This window comes from Bombus vosnesenskii, unplaced genomic scaffold, assembly GCF_011952255.1.
Source record: "Bombus vosnesenskii isolate JDL3184/JDL3185 unplaced genomic scaffold, Bvos_JDL3184-5_v1.1 scf7180000013445, whole genome shotgun sequence".
Lineage (NCBI taxonomy): Eukaryota > Metazoa > Arthropoda > Insecta > Hymenoptera > Apidae > Bombus > Bombus vosnesenskii.
In genome coordinates, this window is record NW_022883056.1 from 14,074 (window position 1) to 37,982 (window position 23,909).

The window sequence follows — 23,909 nt, forward strand, 5'->3', positions numbered from 1 at the left end:
AATAAAATAGTATATGCTATGAATAAACGAGGCTGTTTCTTTTAATGAAAAATTATAATATTATAATGAAAATTTTATCAAATTAAAATCATCTATTTATAAAAATTGAATTAAAAATATAATAAAATTATTGTCATTTAGAACATTTTTAATTTTTGATTTAATTTGTGATTAATTTATGTACATATATATTTTTAAAAATTGATAATTAAAAAAATAAATATTTTATCCAAAACATAGATTACTTATATTTGTATAGAATTATGGTACTATTCTTTGAGATATGGTCAAGTGCACGTGTATTTAGAGAAACTTCAAAATCAGTTTCTCCATCTTCACTAATGAACTTTCGTGTCGATTTTCGTTAATCAAAGTTACGACGGCTTATTAACATTTCTTACGACTCCCTGATTTCCTATTATGTTCATTCGCACGCGCGTGCGTCTCAATACAGAAAAGATCTTTCCAACCCAGTGGATCCCCAATTTCGCATCGGATTCGTACACTAAAACTAAATCTCTCCTGCAATTCCCTGATTTCGTATTAGGTTCATCTTTGCTTAATAGCTCCCAGATTCGCGTTCAAGTTCGTCTATGCTATTTTCCAACCTTCTAGAACCTCCTCGATTTCCCATTGAGTTCGCTTGCACTGTCTTCTCCAGTGATTCCCCCATTGCGCGTCTGGTTCGTTGCGCTTTTTCCTAAGGCCATTTTCGTCCGCAAGTGACTTCATTTTAAAAGTTCCCTGATTACGCATCAGGTTTGCTTTCGCAAACAATATTCTTACCGGTTCTTCGGCTTCGCGCGTGGTTCGTCCACATACCTGTTAACACACTCTAACCATATTTCCATGAAATATCTCCGCCGGTTCCTCGCGCTGCTCAGAGGTCGGTCTTGTAACATATGATCAGCAGCTTAATGTCTTTATTAACTACTGAATTTTTTCCAAGTTTTAAGTTAATGTAATAATTGTTCTAAGATTTTTCAATTTATATACACATACACATTTCGAATTATATTCACATATGTATATTTGAATAGAAACTCCTTACAAAATCGTCAAAACCAATCCAACTAAACCTTCTGCCTCTTTTTCAGTCAGTTCAACCGCGTAACATCGCAATATTACAAGAAGCAGAGGGCTCAAGATCAAAAGCACCACACGAGCGACCAGAAGCTTCCTATTAGCATACTGAACGGCGTTGATGCAAAGCAAAGTGACGTTGATCCTACGAGAGGCCTAGGTGAGAGGCAGTGATCAGGCCGGTAAGGAGCCGCGTAGTGCAGGTGAAGCTAGGCGCGAAGAGAGGAGAGAAAGCTTTAGAGCAGCGTCGCCGGAGCAGTCACCAGGCATTGTGTACCACCCCCTGGCCACGGGGGGTGGGACAGAAAGACCGTCAGCGTGGGTGCCGGTGCTGCAGGGGCGCGCCTGGCCCGTCGGCTCGCCCGCAGATTAGCACGCCGACTAGCGGCTAGCTCGGGCCCGTTTCGGCGTACCGGCCTGGCGACCTCGGGGGGCCTCACGTCGGCGGCGGTGGCCGTGGCGGCCACGGGGGAGCAGTCCGCTCCCCCAGCAGCTGCGCCACGCCATACCACGCCGAACGGAAGCGCCAACGGATCGACCTCGAGCTCCAATCGCAAGAACAGAGCCATGTCCGTGAGAAGCCTGCACCGGCGCGTCTCTCACCCGTAAGTCACTTAATTTCATTGTTCACCTTAGTTTTGCTGATTAAGTTGGATGACATGCGGCTGACACGCGAATGGGATCGAGATTGCTAGAGATAGAGAAAGTAAACAGGCTAAGCTCAGAGGAATTCTGTAGAATATAATAGATTCTATATGCTATTTAAATACTCAAATGTGTATGTGTTACGATTCTTAAGTTTAATAAAAAAATCAATATCGATATGTATAAACTTTTGCTTCAATTTTGTGCTACAGTTCTTTTTTAAATATTATAACTCTTTTCGCTTTCTGAAACAAGAATAAGATTGAGATATAATAATTCGAGAATAATAACAGAGCTAAATCCAAGGAACATTATATACTTGTACATACTTGTACACATTTGTATGTTATGTGGATATTCGAATATCCTACTGAGCCATCCTGCCAAATTTCGTAGAAATACCTGGAAAAAGCAACAATAAAATCGTTTTGTGAAATTGGTCACGCTGTCGTCAGATTCTTATTCGATATAAAAATAGATATAGGAATTTTCTACCGTTTGGATTTGGGAACAGAAATCTGTTGACAGCTTGGATTGATCGATTCGGTAAAGCAATTGTCTGGTAAAGATCCGGATTCGAATAATAGTCCGATAATCCGGTTGAATGGTCTTTTTTTCTTTATGAATTGAACATAGGGAAAAATGGCAGAGGAGAGATTTGAATGGTTCAACTCGGTCTAATTTCCTGTACCCGAACTTTCCCGCAACTAAGATTCCGCAGGCTTCCACAAGTTAAATGTTTTTGCATTTAAGATTTCCTTGTAAATTGTTTTCTCGCGGAAAATTCTTTTATCGTTTCTCCAATATTAAAATCCTATTTATTATTCTAGTTTCAAACTTTTTCTCGGCTAATTAAAATTACAAGTTCTTTATAAACAATTAATGATTTAAAATAATTTGTTTAAATTTTTATTGCGTAAAATATTCTGCAAAGGAGGATATTGCGAAATTTACACGACTGGTTTATTTCCCTCGATACAAAGGCAATACTAAGCATATACTAAGTAGTATAGATCAACCATATTTCCTCTTTTACACAATTCTTCGCTATTACTACTAATTTTTAATTTTTAAAATACCTAGAAACAAATTCCAGATTGATTCAACATTAAAAAGGATATGTACATGAATTTAGTGATAATTCTATATAAAATTCTTGAATCACTTTATTATTTATATAATTTAAGGAATTTCAAACTTTCACCGTCTGTTTAACCAGAGATAAAAACGAATCCACGTGAAACTAGAAATTGCCCAAGCAGAACTAAAAAGGATCCTTCTCCAAGAACTCTGAGCTTAACGAATATCAAACACTCTTTGTAGAGCCAACATTCTTAACACCCCAGCATCTCCGTCGCATTGTACGCGGCGTAATTAGAAACGAGACTGGAGCTTCTCCATTCACGTAAATTTCATTCTATCCAGAGTCGACGTTATTACGCATCTTTCTAGTCGTATGTATTGCTATTTACTGGTTATAATACGTTTCTCGATCCCATCCGTGGAGCGTCTAGAGTGTATAGCAGCAACGCTTCAATCCTTTGACGCTCGCGAAACTGACGATTACTCGAAGCTAAAAACTGATAACTGGATGGCGGAACTTGCATTCGTAGTTTAATTCTGGCAGAACCGAGCCTGTTTCCCGAGGCGTGCTCTTGCCTGTCTGCTTCATCTATTTTCCACGAATTTTGCTTCAGAATGACGCGTTTATAAATATAACTATCGATCTGCGCTTATTCCAGTCACTGGCAGTAAAAATATTATGTCGGAGAGACATAACGCTGGCTTTTTTTCGAGCGGGCGCATCAAGCAAAACCGTCACGGCCCGTAATCGGCACGCCTCGAAAAATTGAGCGCGTTTCTTTAGTCAGAGAAAAAAGAAGGAAAAAAAGAGGCGAACTTCCGTTTAAATCGGGAACGATCGATCCGACGGCGCCCGATTCCGAGGATCTTTCCCACCGATTTTCGCTCGCATGAATGAGATTCGTTTCGCTCGGAAACGGATGACTCACAGGCCCTAATAATCGCCTCCTACGAGTCTTTCACGCGAGTTTTATCCCCGTTGTTGTGAGACTGCAAGTTGAGAAACTTTTTCTTTTTCTTAGTGCATTCTTTTTTATGCATTTTTGCTCGCGCGTTAATAATGTATTATACAGAAGGAAAATGAAATCATAATACAACTACATAATTTGTGTATCTCTTGCGTAAAAGTAAGTTTGAGTTTTTTTTTACTGGGGAGATTTGGTTTTGTGTCAGTGGTATTTTATCGAGGAGTTTATCATGTTGGAGATTATTTACTCTTAGGTTTTCTGGCCTTAAGTAAATGGAGGGAGAAACTGTTACTGTCTGTGCTGAACGATCTGATTCTCCTTAAGCTGTGCACTTACGCTTCTTGCTGTGAAAAAATTTGTCCTTAACGACAATCTTTATGTACATATAAATGATTAGAATAGCATTATCAAAATTATTAATTGTAGTTACAATTAAAATAGTTCATGAGAAAATTTCCAACTTCAGTCATAAAGAATGATCTCGTCTTAGAAAGAATTTTCCAGTTGTGCTATAATTTCTTACACCGTTTTACTACAACATAAAATAGTATTCTATTACAACTGAACTTTAACTGGACAATTTTATCGCAACTACGACTTCTTTCATTCTCTTTACTAGTATTTTCAGTCACGTCAGGTAGTACTTGCTTCCTTCTGAAATCTACGATATTATTATTAACTAGTATCAAATACTTCATCACTTACTGCATTAAAATAGTCTCCGATAATCTATAAATTATGCACGATAAACCTTCAAGCGAAACCAGAATAACTCGAAGAATTAAAAATTAAATATTCCTCTCCGCGGTCGTTCACCGTTTCGTTTGAGATCCCGTTCACGGTGCGGTTTCTCTCGTATTTCCCCAGTTTCCGGTGGCCTGTACATCGCCATAGATCTCTAGGGAGTGATATACGCACTGCTCAGAGGCCGTCTAAAAAAAGCTCACGGCGCGAAAATAGGCTCGCAAATGCGGCGCGCGTTTATCAGCGCGGCAAGGCAAATGCGCCGCCCCTCGTGCGTCAACAAAGTTAGTCGCGTGTTAGCCTTTGAACAAGACAAAACAAACTGATGCACTGCTCAAAACAATTAGGGGAAACTATCTGCTCAGTGTATCGCCGCCCTCCTGAAAGAAGTATTGTCCAACCTGGCTACAATGCGGGAATTAATTGATGCGCACCCTGTTTCTCTAGAATCTAGGTGACAGTCAGTTTCCTCCAAATCGACTGTGACCGGCTGATAGCTTCGGCCTGGAATATATACAGACATTGTTCCACAATATCTGTTTTTCATTTCACGTTTTGGGGAAGAAGTGGATTTCTTTTTTCGAATTGATTGCAGTTTGTCGCAGGTCATTTCGAAGGTTGTTGTGTATTTTTGTATAAACTTTATTACGAAAATCATATACAGAGAAATAAGTTTAGCCATTTTTACTAACTTCCTACCATCGTTGCCATCAAATCTTCGATATCTAGTTCGAAACATTCGGTAGCGTTTGAATTGAAGAATGTAACCATTACAGTCTTTAGTACCTCGCTATCGTTGAATATTTTTCAGCGTAAAAAATTATTTAAACTTTTTAATAGGTAATAACTGGAAGATACAATAGCAGGAGGTATAGTGAAACTTCCTGTAATAATTTGTTCCAATCAGAAGTGAGAAAGCAAATAGTATTAAATAGGAAATTTAGAAACTCGAACGTTCGATAACTTAGAAATTTAACAGTTGTACTCAGCACTATAGAATTTTACATATTTTTCCTTTTATACTACATCACTTTAAAAAAAAACTAACTTCTTTCTCAAGACATTCCATGTCTGTCTGCCTTACTTATTTCGAACAGTGTATTCTTAACAATCATTATCTTCTATTGTCATACCAAGTATCGTATCTGATAGCTATATCACAAACTACCATGTAAATCTAAGAAAAACTGGAAGAATGTTTGATACCGGTCAAACCTAGCTTGAGTCGCCATTAACTATTATCCAAAGTCAATTACCGCGAGCTTATAGGACGTGACTCGGCGCAACGGGCATGGGATAATGACTAACAGGTTGCCCGGTGGCGTGGAGTCGAACATTGCAGCGTGAACGCCCGCTTTTAACGACGTCGATTAATTCTCGCGATAAAACGTCGAAACGTCTCTGTTCAACGTGCCATACGGATTGATCGTTGAAAATGGAGCATGCCGCTTAGATTCGTTCTCTGCTAGTAGCCAACAGCTTCAGGCTTCGGGAGAAATCGTGGCGCGATCGAAACGCGTTTTCCTTTTTCTTTCTTTTTCCTTTTTTTTTTTTTGTCATTTTTGTGAAAGCGACACGGTTACGTAATATCTGGTTGAAAAAGGCGACGAAATTTCGCTACTAGTCCGCTTGTTCCCTTTTTCCTCCGTATCCTTCCAATCGCCGCTAGATCCTCTATCCAGTTGAAAACGTCGCTGAAGAACGAAATTGTTGCCGCAGGCTGGATTCACACTTGGCCGTGTCATCGCGAACGCTTTGTTCTACGGTTGATACGCTTTATCTGGCCTATGCAAATATTCTTGCGTTAAATGGCGCGTTAAATCCGTGTTGAGCTGCTCCATTAACGTCGGTAAACTTCTGAACCGCATCTTCCTTGCGAAAAATTGCCAAGCCAGATTGCACGTGCTCCTGCTCGATCAGATGCAGATCATTTTCACGTGGTTTTGATGCGGATGCTAAGGTTTAACGATTTTTCTGTAAGTTGGAGCAGTCATTTGAGCGAAGCATAGAGGGTAAAGATTAAATGAAACGAAATACTTAACAAATTGAGTGATGCATCGTTTAAAATAATTGTGCATATATATTTCGAAGAGGATCGATCGTTTGTGAAGCTTGGTGCAATGTTACGCGTTGTTTGGTTCGTCTTGTAATTACTTGGAATAATTTTCTGCCACGTTAAGAGCTCGACGGATTAACGACACCGCGATCGTTAAGCGAAAGCTAAATGAAAGGCAAGGATTAGGATTGGGCGCGTTTCATTCAAATCAAAAGTCGGCTGCGAAAAAACGCGTTTCTTGTGCTATTAAATTCCATGTTTATCGCCGTTCGCTCCAACATCGCGTGATTCCGATGTTTTATTCTCTTTTTCTCCTACTTAATATTATATAAAAATGTAGGGAAATACAAAATCTAAAGAAAGAAAAAACGAATAGAAACAAAGTAACGAGGTTTTAAGTGTCTGTTTATTCGCGTCGTTCGAGTGCGTTTTCACTTCAAATCTTTTTCTCGTTTCCGTGCCGGTCGTCTCGTGCAATAACTTGCGAAATGATTACGCGGCGGGTGTGTGCTCGTCGAATTTGCATAATCCGTGCGTGATTTACATAATGTCAATATATATACATCGGTGATTAATTTATGTTGCCCCTGGAATGGGTGGACGAACCGAGCAGTTGTAAAATTCGTGTCCCTGTGCTTGGCGTTGACAAATCGTGTTTCTCTTCGTTAAATGTTCCATTTTGCGGGATGTACCTGATCTTATTATAAGTTCTGTTAAAAATACATTGGATGAAAGAAGAGAAAGAAAAGAAACAAAACGTTATGCATAATCGGTAACTGTATTTACAGATACAGAGATAAATTCTGTATGTCAGAATTGATCGCTATTTATATTTATAGTAAAACAAAAATTCGATGGTATTATTATAAAGGGTGACCATTCTTTGCTTCGAAATGAAGCTTCAAAACGATGTGACCAATCAACTATTTAGAGCAAGCACGATTTCTAGAGATATTTGATTCTTTACCTGTTTTTATCAAATATTTTTCTAATCTATTTGAATTTCTATGAAAAGTTTCATATGTTACATTCATTGACTCTGTTTTTTATTTCTTAAGAGTTCGTTATAATCTTTTCACTGCTTTTATCAAATAAAATTCCATTTTGTAAAATTATTTTGCTTTCTCACACCATTTACCTTCTAAACTTTTTACATATGCGCTAAATAAAATATAGTTGGTGCAAATGTATCTAATGAATTTTTAAAATCACTTTTGCCATAAACGAAGTTTCATATGCGAAAACTTCGTTTCGCATTGTCGACGTATTTTTTAATGAAAAATAATCTGCTTCCTAGTTGAACTGTAATTACAGAGGCGTCCTGTATACTTTAACAGAATTTATATCAAAATAAAATAACATCGTTACAGAGTTTTGAAGAAACTGATTGTCATGTAGAGATTTTTATATCGAGGCCTATGATTGTCTTCTACATTTCTTCTACTATTACATTCCATTCGATGTTTCTTGGAGAAGAGAAGGAATAGAAGATGAAAATACAAATAGCACGGAGAGGGAAATTGAATGATCGATTCAGGGCGGAACGGTTTTAAGAATAGATAGCTATTTTGGAGTCACCTTGTATGGCTAAATTGAATTGTCAGTCTCGTCTTGAGATTTCTGTGAGTGTCCTGAGTCCGATTCCCCAATTATCGACGGCCACGCGGTTCTTTTTGAACGGAGTCCTTGTCAGAGATATTTGATACTTATCAGTTGAAATCGTTTAAAGGGGCGCTTTTAATAAATAAAATTGTTGCTCTGCTTTGAAAACTTCTGTAGATGTGAATTTTCTCAGATGGGAAAAGGTGATAATTAATTGATCTTCGAACGTTACTGTTTTTAAATCACAGTGGAACCTCGATTATCGGAACAACGATTAATGGAAAATTTGATGAATAGTAAGAAAGATCGGAAAACGCGAATGGAGATACAAAGACAATGAAATTTTCATTCAAAATTTGTGTTCATATTTAATATTGATACATATCTAATGTTAGCTGCATTTAATTCTGATAATTTGCCCGATTAAGCTATTTTATACATTTTAAATATATTTTTGCCTAAAACGTGACATATTTCTTGAATATTCAGTATTGTTTCGCGAATATTTTATTTTATAGGACAGTAATATAAATTTAGATATGAATAATACATATCTCACGCGTGATATATTTCTATTTATATCTTCGCCACTGTATGTTCATTAAACATTTTGCACTCTCAAGGATTAAGTACTATAAGCTCACAAAATATCAGATCCTTTTCCACGGCACCCTATATATCAATGTTTTGCTTTCGACATAGCGCTGAAACAGCAAATGGTTAACGCTGACGCATATCATCGCTGTAAACTTGATACTGTATGAATAAAATTATCATGTTTTGTGCTTGTTAAATTCCTCTTAATGTTCTCTACAATGGACAGAAAAAATATTATGTTCTTCACAATGGAACTAACTGAACATGCAGATGCTTTTTATAAAACTGATATCGAGTCCTATTTGGATATATAAAAATGCAACATTATATCTATATATATATATATATATATATATATATATATATATATATATATGTTTCCTTTATATTATTTCAATTAAAACTATCAACATTCAGAATATTTCGACGGATATTACAGATCGATATCTTTAACGTTATAAATCTTAAAATGATCTTTAGTTTATCATTAAAAAAAAGTATCTTCAAAATGTTTGTTTCTAAAGTATAATTTAATCTGTTCAACGTATCGATAAATTTTTTGAGCGGTTACTTTCTTTAAAGGAAAATTTCTTGAATCGCCAATCTTTAATTTTTGCCAAGAACAAAATTGCTTTATTCCGTAAATTCAAGGAAATAGACATTTCTTTTGTGAAAAAGAAAAATTATTTTCTTTATAATTAATTGTTCTTTATAAATACAATGTTTGCATCGTAAATTGTTAAAATTAGGCAGGATATCTTATATTGATCTAACCGAAAAGAATCACAAGGCAAAGGGGCTAACCGTGTCATAAATTTCAAGAACTCCATTCAACCTGAAATTCTACAGTTCCCGTTTTTACTGGAAAAAAATAGTTCGCTCGATAAATTCAGCTACTGCATTGAAATTTCCACGAAGGTCTTGAAATTCAATTCCTATATCGTCGAGTTCCGCGCACTCCGCACGAAGAAAACGATCTAAAGGTTGGTTTCATTAAGAAAAACCTTTCGAATGGGGATATTTTTTGTTGAACGAAACACGTCGACCTAGGTATATCGATTTTTCCGAGATGCATGCGGTCACATTTCGCGATTATCGAAGTGTAGTTCGTGCGTGTAGACGAACGCTTTAAAATTCTCCGGCATGAAATTCGATTTTTCTCGCCGGTTTTCATTAAAAAGGAACGCGAGGCTATCGTTTAGAAAAAAATTAAAGGAAAAAGCAAAATACACAACTCGTAACCGCGCAATAGAAAGGTTAAGAAACAAAAGGAGCAGTCACGTTTCGTTTCGTTTCGTTTTTCGCTCGCAGCCAAGCGAAAGGGTGAAAAATGGAAATACCAAGAGCTACAGAAATCCCGAACACTGGGTTCATCCGTGCTTAAGTTTCTCTATCTTGTGTGAGTTAATCTCCACATCATGCTACGCCTCGTTTTCTCCTATTTCAATGCAAACGTAGTATTGAATTTGCCAAAAAATTATGTGCAACGTTATATAGCTGCGCCAGAGCCTACGATAAAGAATTTAGGATCTTTGTGAATATCTATGATAAACGATGTTGAATTTTTGAATTTGTAAACGATCCTGTGTCTTATTACAGTGAATGTAATTGTGAATGTGAATGTGAATGTGCACACTTCCTGATCCCCTATGCATATATTAGGTGGAGTAATAAGTTCGTTCGTACCTTTTTAAAAGAGCATTAAGGATCGTTATATAACACATATTATTTTGTCTTATCATTTATGGATTAAGTAATTTATTTAACATATCATTTCAAAATTTTACTCCATTCAATAACAAATCTTGATGTACATGTATTTCAATATTCTTTAAATTATTTAGTGATCGTTCGTAGCAAAAATGTTCAGATTGAAATAATTTAGTCCAATATTAGTGGTCCAGTAAATATCCCAATAATTTCAAATATCCTAAATCTGAACGTAACTGTAATAATTTCTGCTACAGCTAATATAATTATAACGTTTCGCAAAATATAATGTGAAAAGCAAATAATGGAACAAAACAAATCTTGCCAAACTGTTTTGATTTTTTAGATAACATTGCATTTTAAAATTCGGAAATCATGTTCATAATATGACGAAATCGTAACCACGAAAGTAATATACAACATTAATAGCTAGTTTCAACAAACGCATACCTCCAGCGCAAAATTACCAAATCGATACTTTGATTATTCAAAGTTACTCATTACGATATACATATAGTCGATGAAACAAATCTCTTCCTGCTGTATGTCTATTCATAATAGGTAGAGATACGGATTTGCATAAACATTCACAATCTAATTATAAATGATAAAATTATTACACATTCTACTTTCCGTAATTTAACAATTTAATTATATAATGTGTCAAAAATAAGCAAGCATTCGGATACTTTTGACCAGGGGTGCATTTAAAAAGAAGAAGAAGATAAAAAGTCACGTCACGGCTTCCTAATTTCGCTCTGAAATTCATTTCCACCACGCCCGTTCACAGCTTTCGATGTCTCATTAGGATCGATCGGAATCGTTCGAAAATAAATTACACACAAACATACAGCCACGTATGCAGAGAGGCAGTGGTGGTGTGAGACGAACGTTAAACGGTCGTCGGTCGGAGGCCCATGGTAAATTCCATAAATACACGTCACTGGCGAGGAAAACGTTATTGCAGCACCCATACTATTCGTTCTCTCTCTCTCTCTCTCTCTCCCTCTCCCTCTCCCTTTCCTTCTCATACTCTCTCTTTTACTTTCTCTCTGTATTTCCTTAGCTTGCTCTCTATCGTCTAATAACATTTGCATACATGCCAATAAAGAGATAGGTTCGGCGACGTTAGAGGGTGGTAAGTGGTGGTTGCGTTTCGGAATCTAAGATAACAAGATAGAAACGGCGGAGGTGTATAGTAGGCGTTACAGAGTCGACCAGGGAGCAATCAATAACTGACCCATATTGTAGTCCTCGTTCTACTCTCTCTTCTATCTTCACTCCGCATCCTTCTCCTCTCTCTTCGTTCCTTCTTTGCACCCCCTGCTACAACGCATTCGTTCCCTCGCTCTGTCTTTCTTTCTCCATGTCCCTCCGTTATCCCTCTCTTATCCCTTCCCCTACGATTCCTATGTCTCCTACTCTCTCCAAGAATCCCGTTCCTGTATGTTCACAATGTTTCTTTTCTTTTCTGTTGATTCTCCTTCTCGTTCGTCGTGAAAATTCGTCACTAGCCACTTGCGTTCCCTTCGACATTTTTCGTGCACAGACAGAAAATATCTCGTGTCACAGACTTGGTTGTGGCTAATTGGCGGATAGGTTTGGTTCCAGGAAAAATTTCACCTTGAATGTTTGCCATACGACGTTTTTAGGCCGCTGGAATCCCGAATTCGACGTGTTTAACACATCGTTAATTGTGTTTTCGGTCGTGTATCGAATTTGGAAATAGGTGACAGGATTGCAGGGAAATTGATAGCTTCGAATGCGTTGGAATTGTCTCTTGTTCAGCGTGGATTTTTTGTGTAAAAGGATATAAAAGTGGAATTGTTGTAACCGCGTTTATTACACGGCATTTTCATTATCAGATGTTTTCGTTCGTATATGTATTTGTAAATTTTGGGGATAGTTTTGCGACACACTGGTTGTAACTTTGCTTATATAATTGAATTCTCGATTGATCATCAAATTCCAAAATTAAGATTGCAGGTAAATTGATAGTTTCAAATTCGTTAAAATTGTTCCTTTCCCTTTTAGAATTTTGTTTGAGAAATATAGAAGTGACATTCTTGTAACTATGGTCGTTGTGGTAAGTTTCAATTACAAAATATTTTCGTCCTCTTGTTTGTCAATTTTAGGACTGATCTCCTGAGACATCGGTTACAATTTCATTTAATCGAGTTAATTGCATATCGTCAATTGAGTTTTCAGTCGCGTATCGAATTTACAAAAGCCACGGTCACAGGATTGTAAGTAAATTGATAGTTTCGGATAAATGGAAATTGTTTTTTTCTCGTCATTTTGGAATTTATGTACAAATCTCATAGATCCATAGATTTTATGTTCAACATGATTTATAGTTAAAATTTCATTTCGAAGTTTCTCTTTTTTCAGAAATTTGAGAATTCTACACGAAGAAAATAAAAGTGGAATTGTAATAAATCTTAAGATGTGGTTTTATTTGACATTGGTTAGAATCTCATTTCAAGGTTTAGTCTTCTTTATCGGAGTTTCATGTTTAATGCGCTTTAATTGAGCTTGAAGTCGCATATTCGCCGTTTAATATTCAAAAGGCGGATTTCGGCGTTGATGAAAATGGGAAATTGTAGTTTCCGTTTTGTTTCCATTGTGTTATGTACTTATTTACTTTAGTTTCGATCATGTTTTCAGTTCCGTGCAGGGAGCGTGGGATTTTTCAGTGAAATTCGAAGTTTAATGATTGATGTCGGTCTCGAGCGAAGTTTCGAGCTTCGATATTCTACGTGAAACTGCAAATTCGGACATTTTTGGAGCGTCGAAAAGCTTTAACGCGATTTAAGCCAGGCGTACTCGATTCGTTCAACTTCCTGCGATACATTTAAAATTTAGAGCCATTAGTCTTGAATTTTGTATGCAATTAAATATTTCGCAGCTACTTTGCTTCGATAAGGTAAATTGGCTGGATCGAACGAGGATCAATTCACATCTCTAGAAATGTTCACGTTTATCCATATGTTAATTTCACGAAAAATAATTCCCCATCTTTATTCTTTTTTCACATTACATTAGTACATATATTACATACATATATTACGATTAGTATGTGTACAAATACCTCATATATTTATTACATAACAGTTCATATATACATACATATGTTACATTATGTATGTATATAATCATAACTTTTTTACGTTATCACATAATTTTATTTAAGTTTAAGATGAACGTGTTAAGTTTATTTTTAGTTGATTCATTAAATTGTTTATTATATTCGTTCTTTGTACATTTTTTATGTCTTCTTTTCTTTCTATCAATTATTGTATTCGAGAAAGTTGAGAATAGTCGCTGTATATAAGTAGGAAAGTAGTCATAGTTCGTGGACAAGTTGTAAGCTCGAAATCTCCTTGAGGCAAGTTCCACGCATTAAGAACACACTCTGTATGGATCGCAAATCCGCGTATATAACAAATATAACAACTCAATACTATGAGAACCAGGGAGTTGGTATGTGCCGCCCCTCTATTACGAAATTCTCTCTTCTTTTCTGCCAAATGATTTAAGCACCATCTTTTTCTTAACTCGTCAGTGCCATCGTGCATCTTTCTTCTTATGATATCCTTTCATAAGCTTTTTCCTTTTTCTTGGAATTGATAAACGCAACAAATAAACATAAGAGATTATAAACATTGTTTCTGTCACGATGAACACATTTAAGTATCATCTAGTAGACTTTTGCAATCCTTCGACAAAATAATCTTTCGAAACAAAGTATTTTGCTTTCAAAGATAAGAAGTTATAAATGTCTGTCAACTTATCTACATCATGTTTTATTCATTTCTTATCTGTTATATAATATTTTCACGTTATTAATGCCTCTAATAGCGCCAGTGCAGTATAAAGGGTAAAATTTTTATAAATAGATAAAGATTCTTATTCTGCTCGTTATGACAGCTTCTCAGAAGCCAACTACACAAATCGATTTTTCATGAAGTTAACAGTTTTATATTTCCAAGTATATCAATAACATTCAACATCTCGGAAAACAAACGACTTATTCTCATAAATTTATTTATCACAAGCAGACACTATAGATATTTATAAATTTCAAAGAGTCGTATTTGTATTTTATGACGTCAGTCAACATGACGTCCGAAGAACTCATATTACATTCGACGAAAACCAGTGTATCCGATCGGAACAACGATTACCAAATCCTCCTTTCTCAAATCTCGCTCGAGCAAACATACCAAGGTAAAGCGGATAGCATTTTTCGCGCGGCTTCGTCAAGAATCCGTAGTGGATTAGCAAGAATCGTATATCAGCTGGTCGTTCGTTTGGCATACGTTCAATGTTGAATTATTCGCGTCAGAGTATAACCGTGTCTGATTTGTCCGTCGGAGAGGAGAAGTGAGAGGGCAACGAGCAGTATCAGCTTTATTAAACAAGAAACGCCGCAACGATTTCGCTAATTGTACGAGCGTGACGACCCTTTCCCGATCGAAATCATCGACCCAGATCTCTCTCGTTTCGTCTCTTTGGCAGCGGATCGGCCTGTGTCGCCTAAATAGGTGGCAGCCAAAGGCGTTTTTCGAGTGGGCCTGAAAGCCAAGCGGTCCAACCGGCAGAAGAAGTGCTAGAATGGTTCATATCTCAGCAATCTCTGTCGAGGTTCGCAGGTTAGCTGCCCTCGAGAGGGGACTCTACAATCTCTAATATTGCGTTCTAACCCATATAACCGGGGCCGGCCGGCTTCAAGATGAGAAACACGCGGTCGCGAGATATCAAAGTCGCTGTTTATTAGCTGCCAGCCGCTTCTCAACCGTCTGTTTCAAACCGTTCTGTTGCACCAGGTACATCGCGACTAGGAATTTCAGAGGTTAACCACGCTTCGTGGCCATTTTCGGTACGTAAGAAGCCGTACATTAGGTGTTTAGAGTACAGCCCCTAATGTCCTTTGCGGTTATACAGTATATTCTTGGATTTCGATGCATTCAAAGCCACGGAAGCGTTCAAAGTTTTGATACAGTTACTCCCATTAATATTCTGACACAATACCATATCTGTTGCTTTACATGAAAGGGAATGATTTAAATATCGTATTGCTTCCTTTACGATCATATGAACCATCCATTTGTAGTTTGAAAATACGTAAACAATTTCTCCCTGTTGAGAACATTTAATTGTTCAGTAGGTTTCTAACAAAAAAAAGAGGTTGTTCTCTTTGTTTCATTGCGGTCTTCTGCTTTATATCTTCAGTGGTCCTAATTCGATAGTCGGGAACTGTAAATTATGTCGATAGAAACATCAATATATTACACTTTACTTTAATTAAAATTATGTACGTGGAGTATATTTAGGCAAATGTTACAGATCAGTAATTCTAGCGTTAACGTCTTACTTTATGACTTATTATAGCTTCTAATTTTTTCTTTAAATTTCTTTTTTTAACTCCTTTACTGATCCCAAGTGTAATGGGATTTAATTCCAAACTATACAGTAAGTGGCGAAAAATTAGTATAGAAAAACGATACATGGAGATTATTTAGTATTCTTTAGTAAAATTAGATTAAATTAATACAATATATTGTTTAGTAATATTCCATACGAATACTTTACCTTTAAATTTGTCTTAGATTTCGCTACAAACTTCTCAAGCAATCTAATACTTTGATCTGTTTTTGACGCCACGTTGCTCGAGTATTATCGAGACGAAAAGTAATTTGGTAAACTAGTGAAAGTTTCAAAGCTGTGGTGACTATCATAGGTCACAGGTAACCGCGCAACGTGGCGCTGAACGTGTTAAGTGTAGCTCTGAGTGAACTTCTGAACTTCTCATACTTGAGATAAAGGGTATGTTGCAAATATTTACTCTGCGTGCTAACACTTTACTCTTAAAGAATGGTTTCCGAGGTTTGAGCAAACGAACAGAGAGAATCGTGTGGTTCTGTTACATCAGTGATTAAGTGATTGTACTCGGTGCATTTATATTTAAGGAGTATAAAAGAGTGAAAGCAAACGTAATTGAAAGTGGATTGATTGAAATTTGATGCTGTTACGGCACTTGAGATGTAAATGTCTGTTTTATTTTAAGAGTCTTGAGATTCGATTTGAACCAGACGCAGAAGGATGCCTGAAATAGTCAAGTATAATTTGTTCTTTCTATTATAATGTCAAGCTTAAATTTAGATCTTGATATTTAAACTAGTTAGACACAAAGAAACACGTGTAAAATTATTACTGTTTCTTAGATTATGGACTTTTATATAATTCCAAATGTTTCTCGATAGAATTAAAGAAACGAAACATACAGTTGGTGAACAGATTATTATCATCAAATGAAAAAATTACAAATTTTATGTTCTTAAATCTGAAATACTTTGTATAAATTTTAATATTCTTGCTATGTGTTATTAAAAAACTAACAGTACTTTATGTAAGAAAAAAACTTTGTCTAAAATATATTCTCCATGTCATTCTTGTTCTAGTTTCAAATAAGTGATAATTTTGAAATGAATATAGAGATTTGTTTTACTCTTTAAACATTACAATGATACTTCACTGGTTAATGTATTCCCAATTGTGTATATGAACATTTGGAGCCAGACTTGTATCATTTTAGACACTAAAAATATATACTACATTAATAGGAAGAAAATTAATTATAAAATGAATTGAACTATTTTGTAGTTTAGTATACGTGCATTTTATGAAATTACTTGAAAAGTTTTACTTACGCTATAACTATAGCATTAATCAGACATTTATTATTAATTTTCTGAATATGCAGTCGAATTATATGTATAAGTGTAATAACGTTTTTCTGTGGAAATATTATCATTTATAACGCAATATTTTATGTAAGATTTTTGTTTGATGATATAAGAGGAAGAACACGGCGAGTTTAAGACTGAAATAGTAGATAATAATGAAGCATGAGTACCGATTGAGTGTGATTCACGTTAGACTTGTCAGAAATTAGCAGTATAACCTAAGGTATTAGAATTTATCGTTTGAAACGATACAGAGCTCGAGTCACGCAAATGCTCTGCTTTTTATCTCCTCTGTTAGATGAAGATAGGGAAACATAATGGAAGGGAGAAAGTTAAATGGTTTAACGAGAACCATCACTTTTCCTTATAACGCATATTTTCACCCTTTTGTTTATGGACAATTTTTTATATTTTCTTGCCACTAAATCTTACAAGAATTTTCTCAATTTCTTAACTAAAAATTTATATTGAAGAAGAAAAATTAGGACTTGATATTTTATATAAGACAGACAAAATTAGCTGCTGTATTATTATTTTATCCGAATAATTATTTTATCCAATGACCTTCAAACAATCAATTACATCGTACGAATAATTTTATCCCACGAATGATATCCTAAAATTATTTTTTAAGAAGAAAGACAGTCGATGAAAAAGGGGATAACTTCATCCTATGAATGAGATTATAAAAAGAAAAGACCCTAGGGAAGACGATCAATGATAAAAGGGAATACACAAAAGTAATATTTCTGAAACAATTCACGCGATTCAAGAACAATATAAAGCAGGTCCTTAATGATACCGCTTCATCTAATCGCACTGCTATTGTGAATTCGAGGAAAAGTCACTGATCATTGTTGTTGTTGTGTTGGTAGGAGTCGGCGTATTGTCGGAGCTTCCGGGCGATCAGCATCGCAGACTATGAGCAATAGGGTACATTAACTCTCTTTTTTCTGAATTCTTTTTTTCCTTCACGTTTTCTATTTTTTATGCCTGGACTTTTTCTTCTTACTGTTTACTGACTGATATCTTTCTTGTTACGGTCTTGTTTAGTCAAACAGATTATGTTCTTTACTACATGTGTTTTCTCTTACATACATATACATGCATATATATACCTCTCATTATCTATCTTCTGCCTCGTCTTTTTAAATTAATACTCTACCTTTGTTCACATCAGAGAAAGCATTATATTAATAAATCGCTCTCTCTCTCTCTCTCTTTCTCTCCTTTTTTCAGAGCTTCGAGCACTCCTCTTAAAATATCTGACTAATTATCTCGCATGCATCAACTTTCTTTCTTCTCTCATATTTTCATCGATCTTTTCATTGTTATCACTATTTTATAATTACATTTATTATATATCTAAAGTTTTTCACACCGTATTTATAGTGCATTCAAGCGGCTAGAAGTACGATACGTATATACGTACATACGTATTGTATATAAATAAATGTATATATATATTTATTTATATATATACATATTTCGTAGGAGGCACATTGTTATTCATATTATTGACTTTCTCTTTTATCATATTTGCATGCGCCAGAGGAAGTAATACATTTCACTACGATATGCTGTACATTATGGTTTTCATCGTACTTCTCGTTTGTTTTAAATTCTATTATATATTCTTTTTCATTTTTTCTTTACCGACGTCGTGTCGTTCACGAACGTCCCGATCTCGTGAAGGTAAGTCTGTTTCAGGAAGAAGAAGACGGAGGTGCCGCTAGCGATTACGAAATATCGACAGCTTAAATATTGAACACAAACTTTTGGTATTCTACATAATATGAAGTATACATTTTGGATATTTACATGTTTATCAAATATAAATTAGAAGTTAAAATGATTGTTATTGGTTCGTCAATGAATATATTATAATTACATATAATGTAGAGTACAAATGAAAACGAAATAATCTAATTCAAACGTAATTTAAATCGTTGAAATCATCTATAACTTTAGATTATTGAAATTACTGGTTACTAAGACAGATTAATGAGAATTCATAAATGGAGAATCGTACAGAAAGTATATATCGATCGTATTGAGCACAAAAATCATGGCGTGATTTCAAGCTTGTATTCTTACTCGTAGCTATTTCTTTTTATCTTGAGACATTTCCTCGACAGTTTGTCTGTTCTAATGTTACGTTTTATTTTATATCTTTTACATCTGTAGATAAAGCCCAACTTGTCGATATTCTGACAACAACACTGATAACGTTTCGTTAGCGGCACTTCTAAATGAACATCTATCTTTCTTTTCTATGTTATTTCTGGCTTGTCAAACGCTCTTTTCCTGCTTATTACGATCACGGTTCTTCTGGAAAAAAGGAGAAGCGTTCGACGGCTCTTGTCAGAATTGATTGCATCTCATCGAGCCGTTTGACTTCATAATTTCTTGCATTTGTTACATCTATTTCTTTTTAAAGGATAGTTCAAATAAATTCAGCATATCTCGTCGTGAAGCTATTCGTGTTTCACTTTTCATAGTAAGAAGGAAATATCTTTGAGTTGCTTAATGAAAATGATTTTATGCCTTGTTTTCTTAACAAAGAATTTCTTTGAAATATTGAAGCAATTTAATTTTGTTCGCAAATTAACATAATAACTGACAAATTATCACGATACTTTATTAATCGTTTGTAGTATGAACAATTAGATGAGCGTAGTTGCCAACAAAACTTATATTTTTCCTGTGATATTTAATTATAATATTTAATTTATGCATAAAACCACCCCTCTAATAAAAGAACTGACACATTTGAGTGTATTAAAGATTCTGTAGGTTTACGAAAAGATTCCTCTAATTTCAAAGATACTCAAAAGCGAAATAATCGAAAGAAACTTGGTAAATCAGTTTTTTACCCGTACGCGAAATACTTCACAAGAATAATAAGGCGATATTTTCAATGTCCCGGGACAAACCTGAGAAACGTCTTTATTTTCCGTGGAAAAAGTTATTTCACCGACAGACGGCGTTGAAACCACGACGCCAGACATCCAACGCTTGGAGCAGGCCACAAAAGCCGCCTTGAATGGCGGAGCATTAAAAAATCCGGACTTGACGCGACACAGGCTACGTTCGCGCTCGTTCCTCGATTGGCCTCGACTGTGTTTTCCCCGAAAAAAATCGGCCAATAACTTCTCAAATAAGCCTGAAAGTCCATTGTTCCCGTGGTATGCTCTGTCACGTGGACGCGATTCGGTGAAATTGCTCTCACAAAGCGTCGAGTACCGGTGGGATATCTGCAAAAACAAAAAAGCAAAGGAACAAAAAACGACGAAGAAAAAAAAGGTAAAAACGATGGAAAAAAGACGAGAACAGAGGGGGGGGGGAGAGATGGGCTGAGAGGGAGGGATACGAAAGAGGCGTCAAACAGTCGAGCACAGAGCGAAACAATAGGCTCGTTCGTTTTGCAGTTTCGTGCACTCTAAAGCGCCCGTTGAGCCTTCGTTTATGCGGAAACGTGTATAGGTGAACGTTCCTTTTTATTCCGCGCGAAAAGAGGGAAACACAACGAGAGTAAGAGAGAGACAGGGAAGAAGGGAGGATTCGCGATTCACGACTTGCTCGGGGCCAAGCGATGGCATCTTGCACTTCTTCTCGAGGATGAGCGCGAGACTCTTTCTCTCTCTCTTTCTCTCCCCCGCTCTCCCTCTTTTACATTCTCTACCGCGGCCTGACGATGATTAACCCTTTTGTGGCGATACACAAAACGCCTAAGACAAAGCGTTTCGACGACGACGACGACGACGACGACAACGAGGAGAAGCTCTTTCGTTCTCGCATGGATCATGTTGTCACCCCTCTTTCGAAGCTAGCCAACTCATCCAACCAGCAAGCTACTTGCGCTTGCGATCGCAGCTCGACACGAGCCCGCGGGGGATCGAGTATTTTTGGACGTGTCCGCTTTGTGACGGATGAATCGCTGGGGAGAATCGCAGAGGTCGATTTTAGTGGGAACGTTTTAGCCCCGGTTTTCAGGTTAAATTGTTTCGCAGGCCGTGAGAGGGTGGGCGAGGTTGATTTAATATTACAATTTCGCCGTGTAACATTTTGTCGAAGGGTGTTATTGGATCTTTTATTTGGTTTCAGTGGGCAGTTTGTACAAGCGCATATGTAGTTTCGTTTTGCTTCCTACGAGTTTGGATATTGGTAATTGCTTGTTTATTATTCGTGCCAGCGTACAGTTTTTGGGGTATGATTGTTGAAGTTGGTAAAGAACACGCACATTAATGGTAATTCGACGATTTAAAGCGACGTTCAATATTTATTATTACGTTCTTGCGGAATCAATATGGATTTAAATCATAATTCGATCGATTTAACTGTTTATAAAGTTAAGTGATTTGGAAGTGATATATGTTTTTGAGATGTTATTCTCTTTACTCGTCGCTCTACTGCTGTAATTTATTATTCTATGTTGGTCCAAAATATTCTATTTAAAAGTAGCATTCAGTGGTTCCTAATTTTCAGAAAAACTTTTCTTCTTTCTCTTTTTACTCAGTTTAGAATAAAGATTTTTTAATCGAACAATAATCTAAAACTTAAGTAATCTGAAAAAAGGAAAGCACTTCTCAAATAACAAAATAGTTTAATTGTTCTGTTACAAGCAATTAACTTTTAAACGTCAATTTTGTCATGTCGAAATATTCTCTCGCTCTTTAATGATCAAATCATCGCAGACTCTTTCATTTGTGATTTTGTTGTTACATTATAAGTGAAAAACTAAACAAACGGTATAGTTATAATTTTGGTGGTTTAAGCATTCAGAGGGTTCAGTATGATTTCTGTGGTCTTAAGGTATTCAGAAGGTTCACTCATTCAAATACTTTAAAAGGTATTCAAATTAAATATTACAATAGACTGAAACTCTGCGAAATTAAATACACACAATTATGTGTTGAATTCCATTTTATTATACTAGATGATACGTTGACCCACATACAAGGGTAAAACGATTATTTTCACACTTTCATATGTTCTTCTTAATTTATATCCATTTAGATTTATATAATAATTAAAATTAGTTAATAACAGGTACTTGTAATAGTTTTAAAGCAATTAGCGGACTTATTTGGGTTAATTGTAGTTTAAAAAATTGCCAGATTAAACGTAATATCAAAATTTTACGGAAATATCCTCTCCTAAATAAGAACAACAAATGTTTTATTCGTTTTCACCTTGAAATTTTATGAATCTCATAATTTACAATTTTCAACATTCTTATCATATTATTTATTAGAAAAGAAAATCGTTTAAGATACACGTAAAAGAAACAGGAACTGCTCTAATTTCAAAATTCCACGATCCATTGGATATATGATGTCAAAATTCTACGAAATAAGAATAGCAAATGTTTTACACTGAAATGCAGAGATAAAAAAAGAGAATCGTTTTCATCTTGAAATTTTATGAATCCCATAATTTACAATTTTCAACATTCTTATTGTATTATTCATTAGAAAAGAAAATCGTTTAAAATACACGTAAAAGGATCAGGAACTGCTCTAATTTCAAAATTCCACGATCCATTGGATATATGATGTCAAAATTCTACGAAATAAGAATAGCAAATGTTTTACACTGAAATGCAGAGATAAAAAAAGAGAATCGTTTTCATCTTGAAATTTTATGAATCCCATAATTTACAATTTTCAACATTCTTATTGTATTATTCATTAGAAAAGAAAATCGTTTAAAATACACGTAAAAGGATCAGGAACTGCTCTAATTTCAAAATTCCACGATCCATTGGATATATGATGTCAAAATTCTACGAAATAAGAATAGCAAATGTTTTACACTGAAATGCAGAGATAAAAAAAGAGAATCGTTTTCATCTTGAAATTTTATGAATCCCATAATTTACAATTTTCAACATTCTTATTGTATTATTCATTAGAAAAGAAAATCGTTTAAAATACACGTAAAAGGATCAGGAACTGCTCTAATCTCAAAATTCCACGTTCTATTGGATATATGATAAGTCACGATCTCTCATGACTCTCCAACATTTTTAACGCTTTATTCATCACGAAGATATTAAATCCTTTTAACCAGATGGTAAAAACAGAAGAGAATTATTTTACTCTTTATATTCCACAAATCCGTATTCACGATCTATAATAATTCTTCGACATTTAGAACGTACTGTTCATCAGAAAAAAGTAAAACCTTCTGAACTTTGCTTCTGCCGATGAAACACACAAATTGAGGTAGGACTGCTGGAATATTCGAATAGCAATCCGCTGTTCCAAAGCGACACACCGCTCCTGCTGAATCGATCTAATTTTTATCCCAACGTTTTTCCGCAGAACTAGCTCGTGGTTATGTGATAACCGAGCAAGAGCAAGACATGGAGCGAAGCGGCTAAATTGCCATTTAACGTAATCAATACACGCGGCCGACTAGTCGATCTCACAGGAATCGCGCGTCCATATCGATTGCTCGCGGCCACGGCGCGGCGCCCGTTCGTCTCGAATAGAATCGAATCACGAGCGCTCCTTCGCGCAACTAATGAAATCCCGGTGATTAAACGCGGCACCGATTCCGCTTGCTTACTCCGGTCAGAACTTCCTGAACCGAAAGTTCCCTCGATGGAAGCGATATCCTTCGTTGGAACGAGACCTAGCCGTGTATACATGTTCCCCTCGACAC

At 35.8% G+C, this 23,909-nt stretch overlaps 1 protein-coding gene across 11 annotated transcripts in view; it reads left to right on the plus strand.

Moving 5' to 3' along the window:
- LOC117238291 (potassium/sodium hyperpolarization-activated cyclic nucleotide-gated channel 3) overlaps positions 1-23,909 on the plus strand; it is a 216,954-nt gene that overhangs the window by 4,820 nt on the left and 188,225 nt on the right. For 10 of the 11 annotated variants that reach the window (XM_033503088.1, XM_033503089.1, XM_033503090.1 and 7 more), the window contains one exon: positions 1,098-1,688. In XM_033503088.1, the coding sequence (XP_033358979.1) occupies positions 1,651-1,688 (38 nt within the window). In that variant the 5' untranslated portion in view covers positions 1,098-1,650. Of the gene's footprint in view, positions 1-1,097; positions 1,689-23,909 lie in introns of those variants that run through there. The other variant, XM_033503091.1, reaches the window with a different exon arrangement.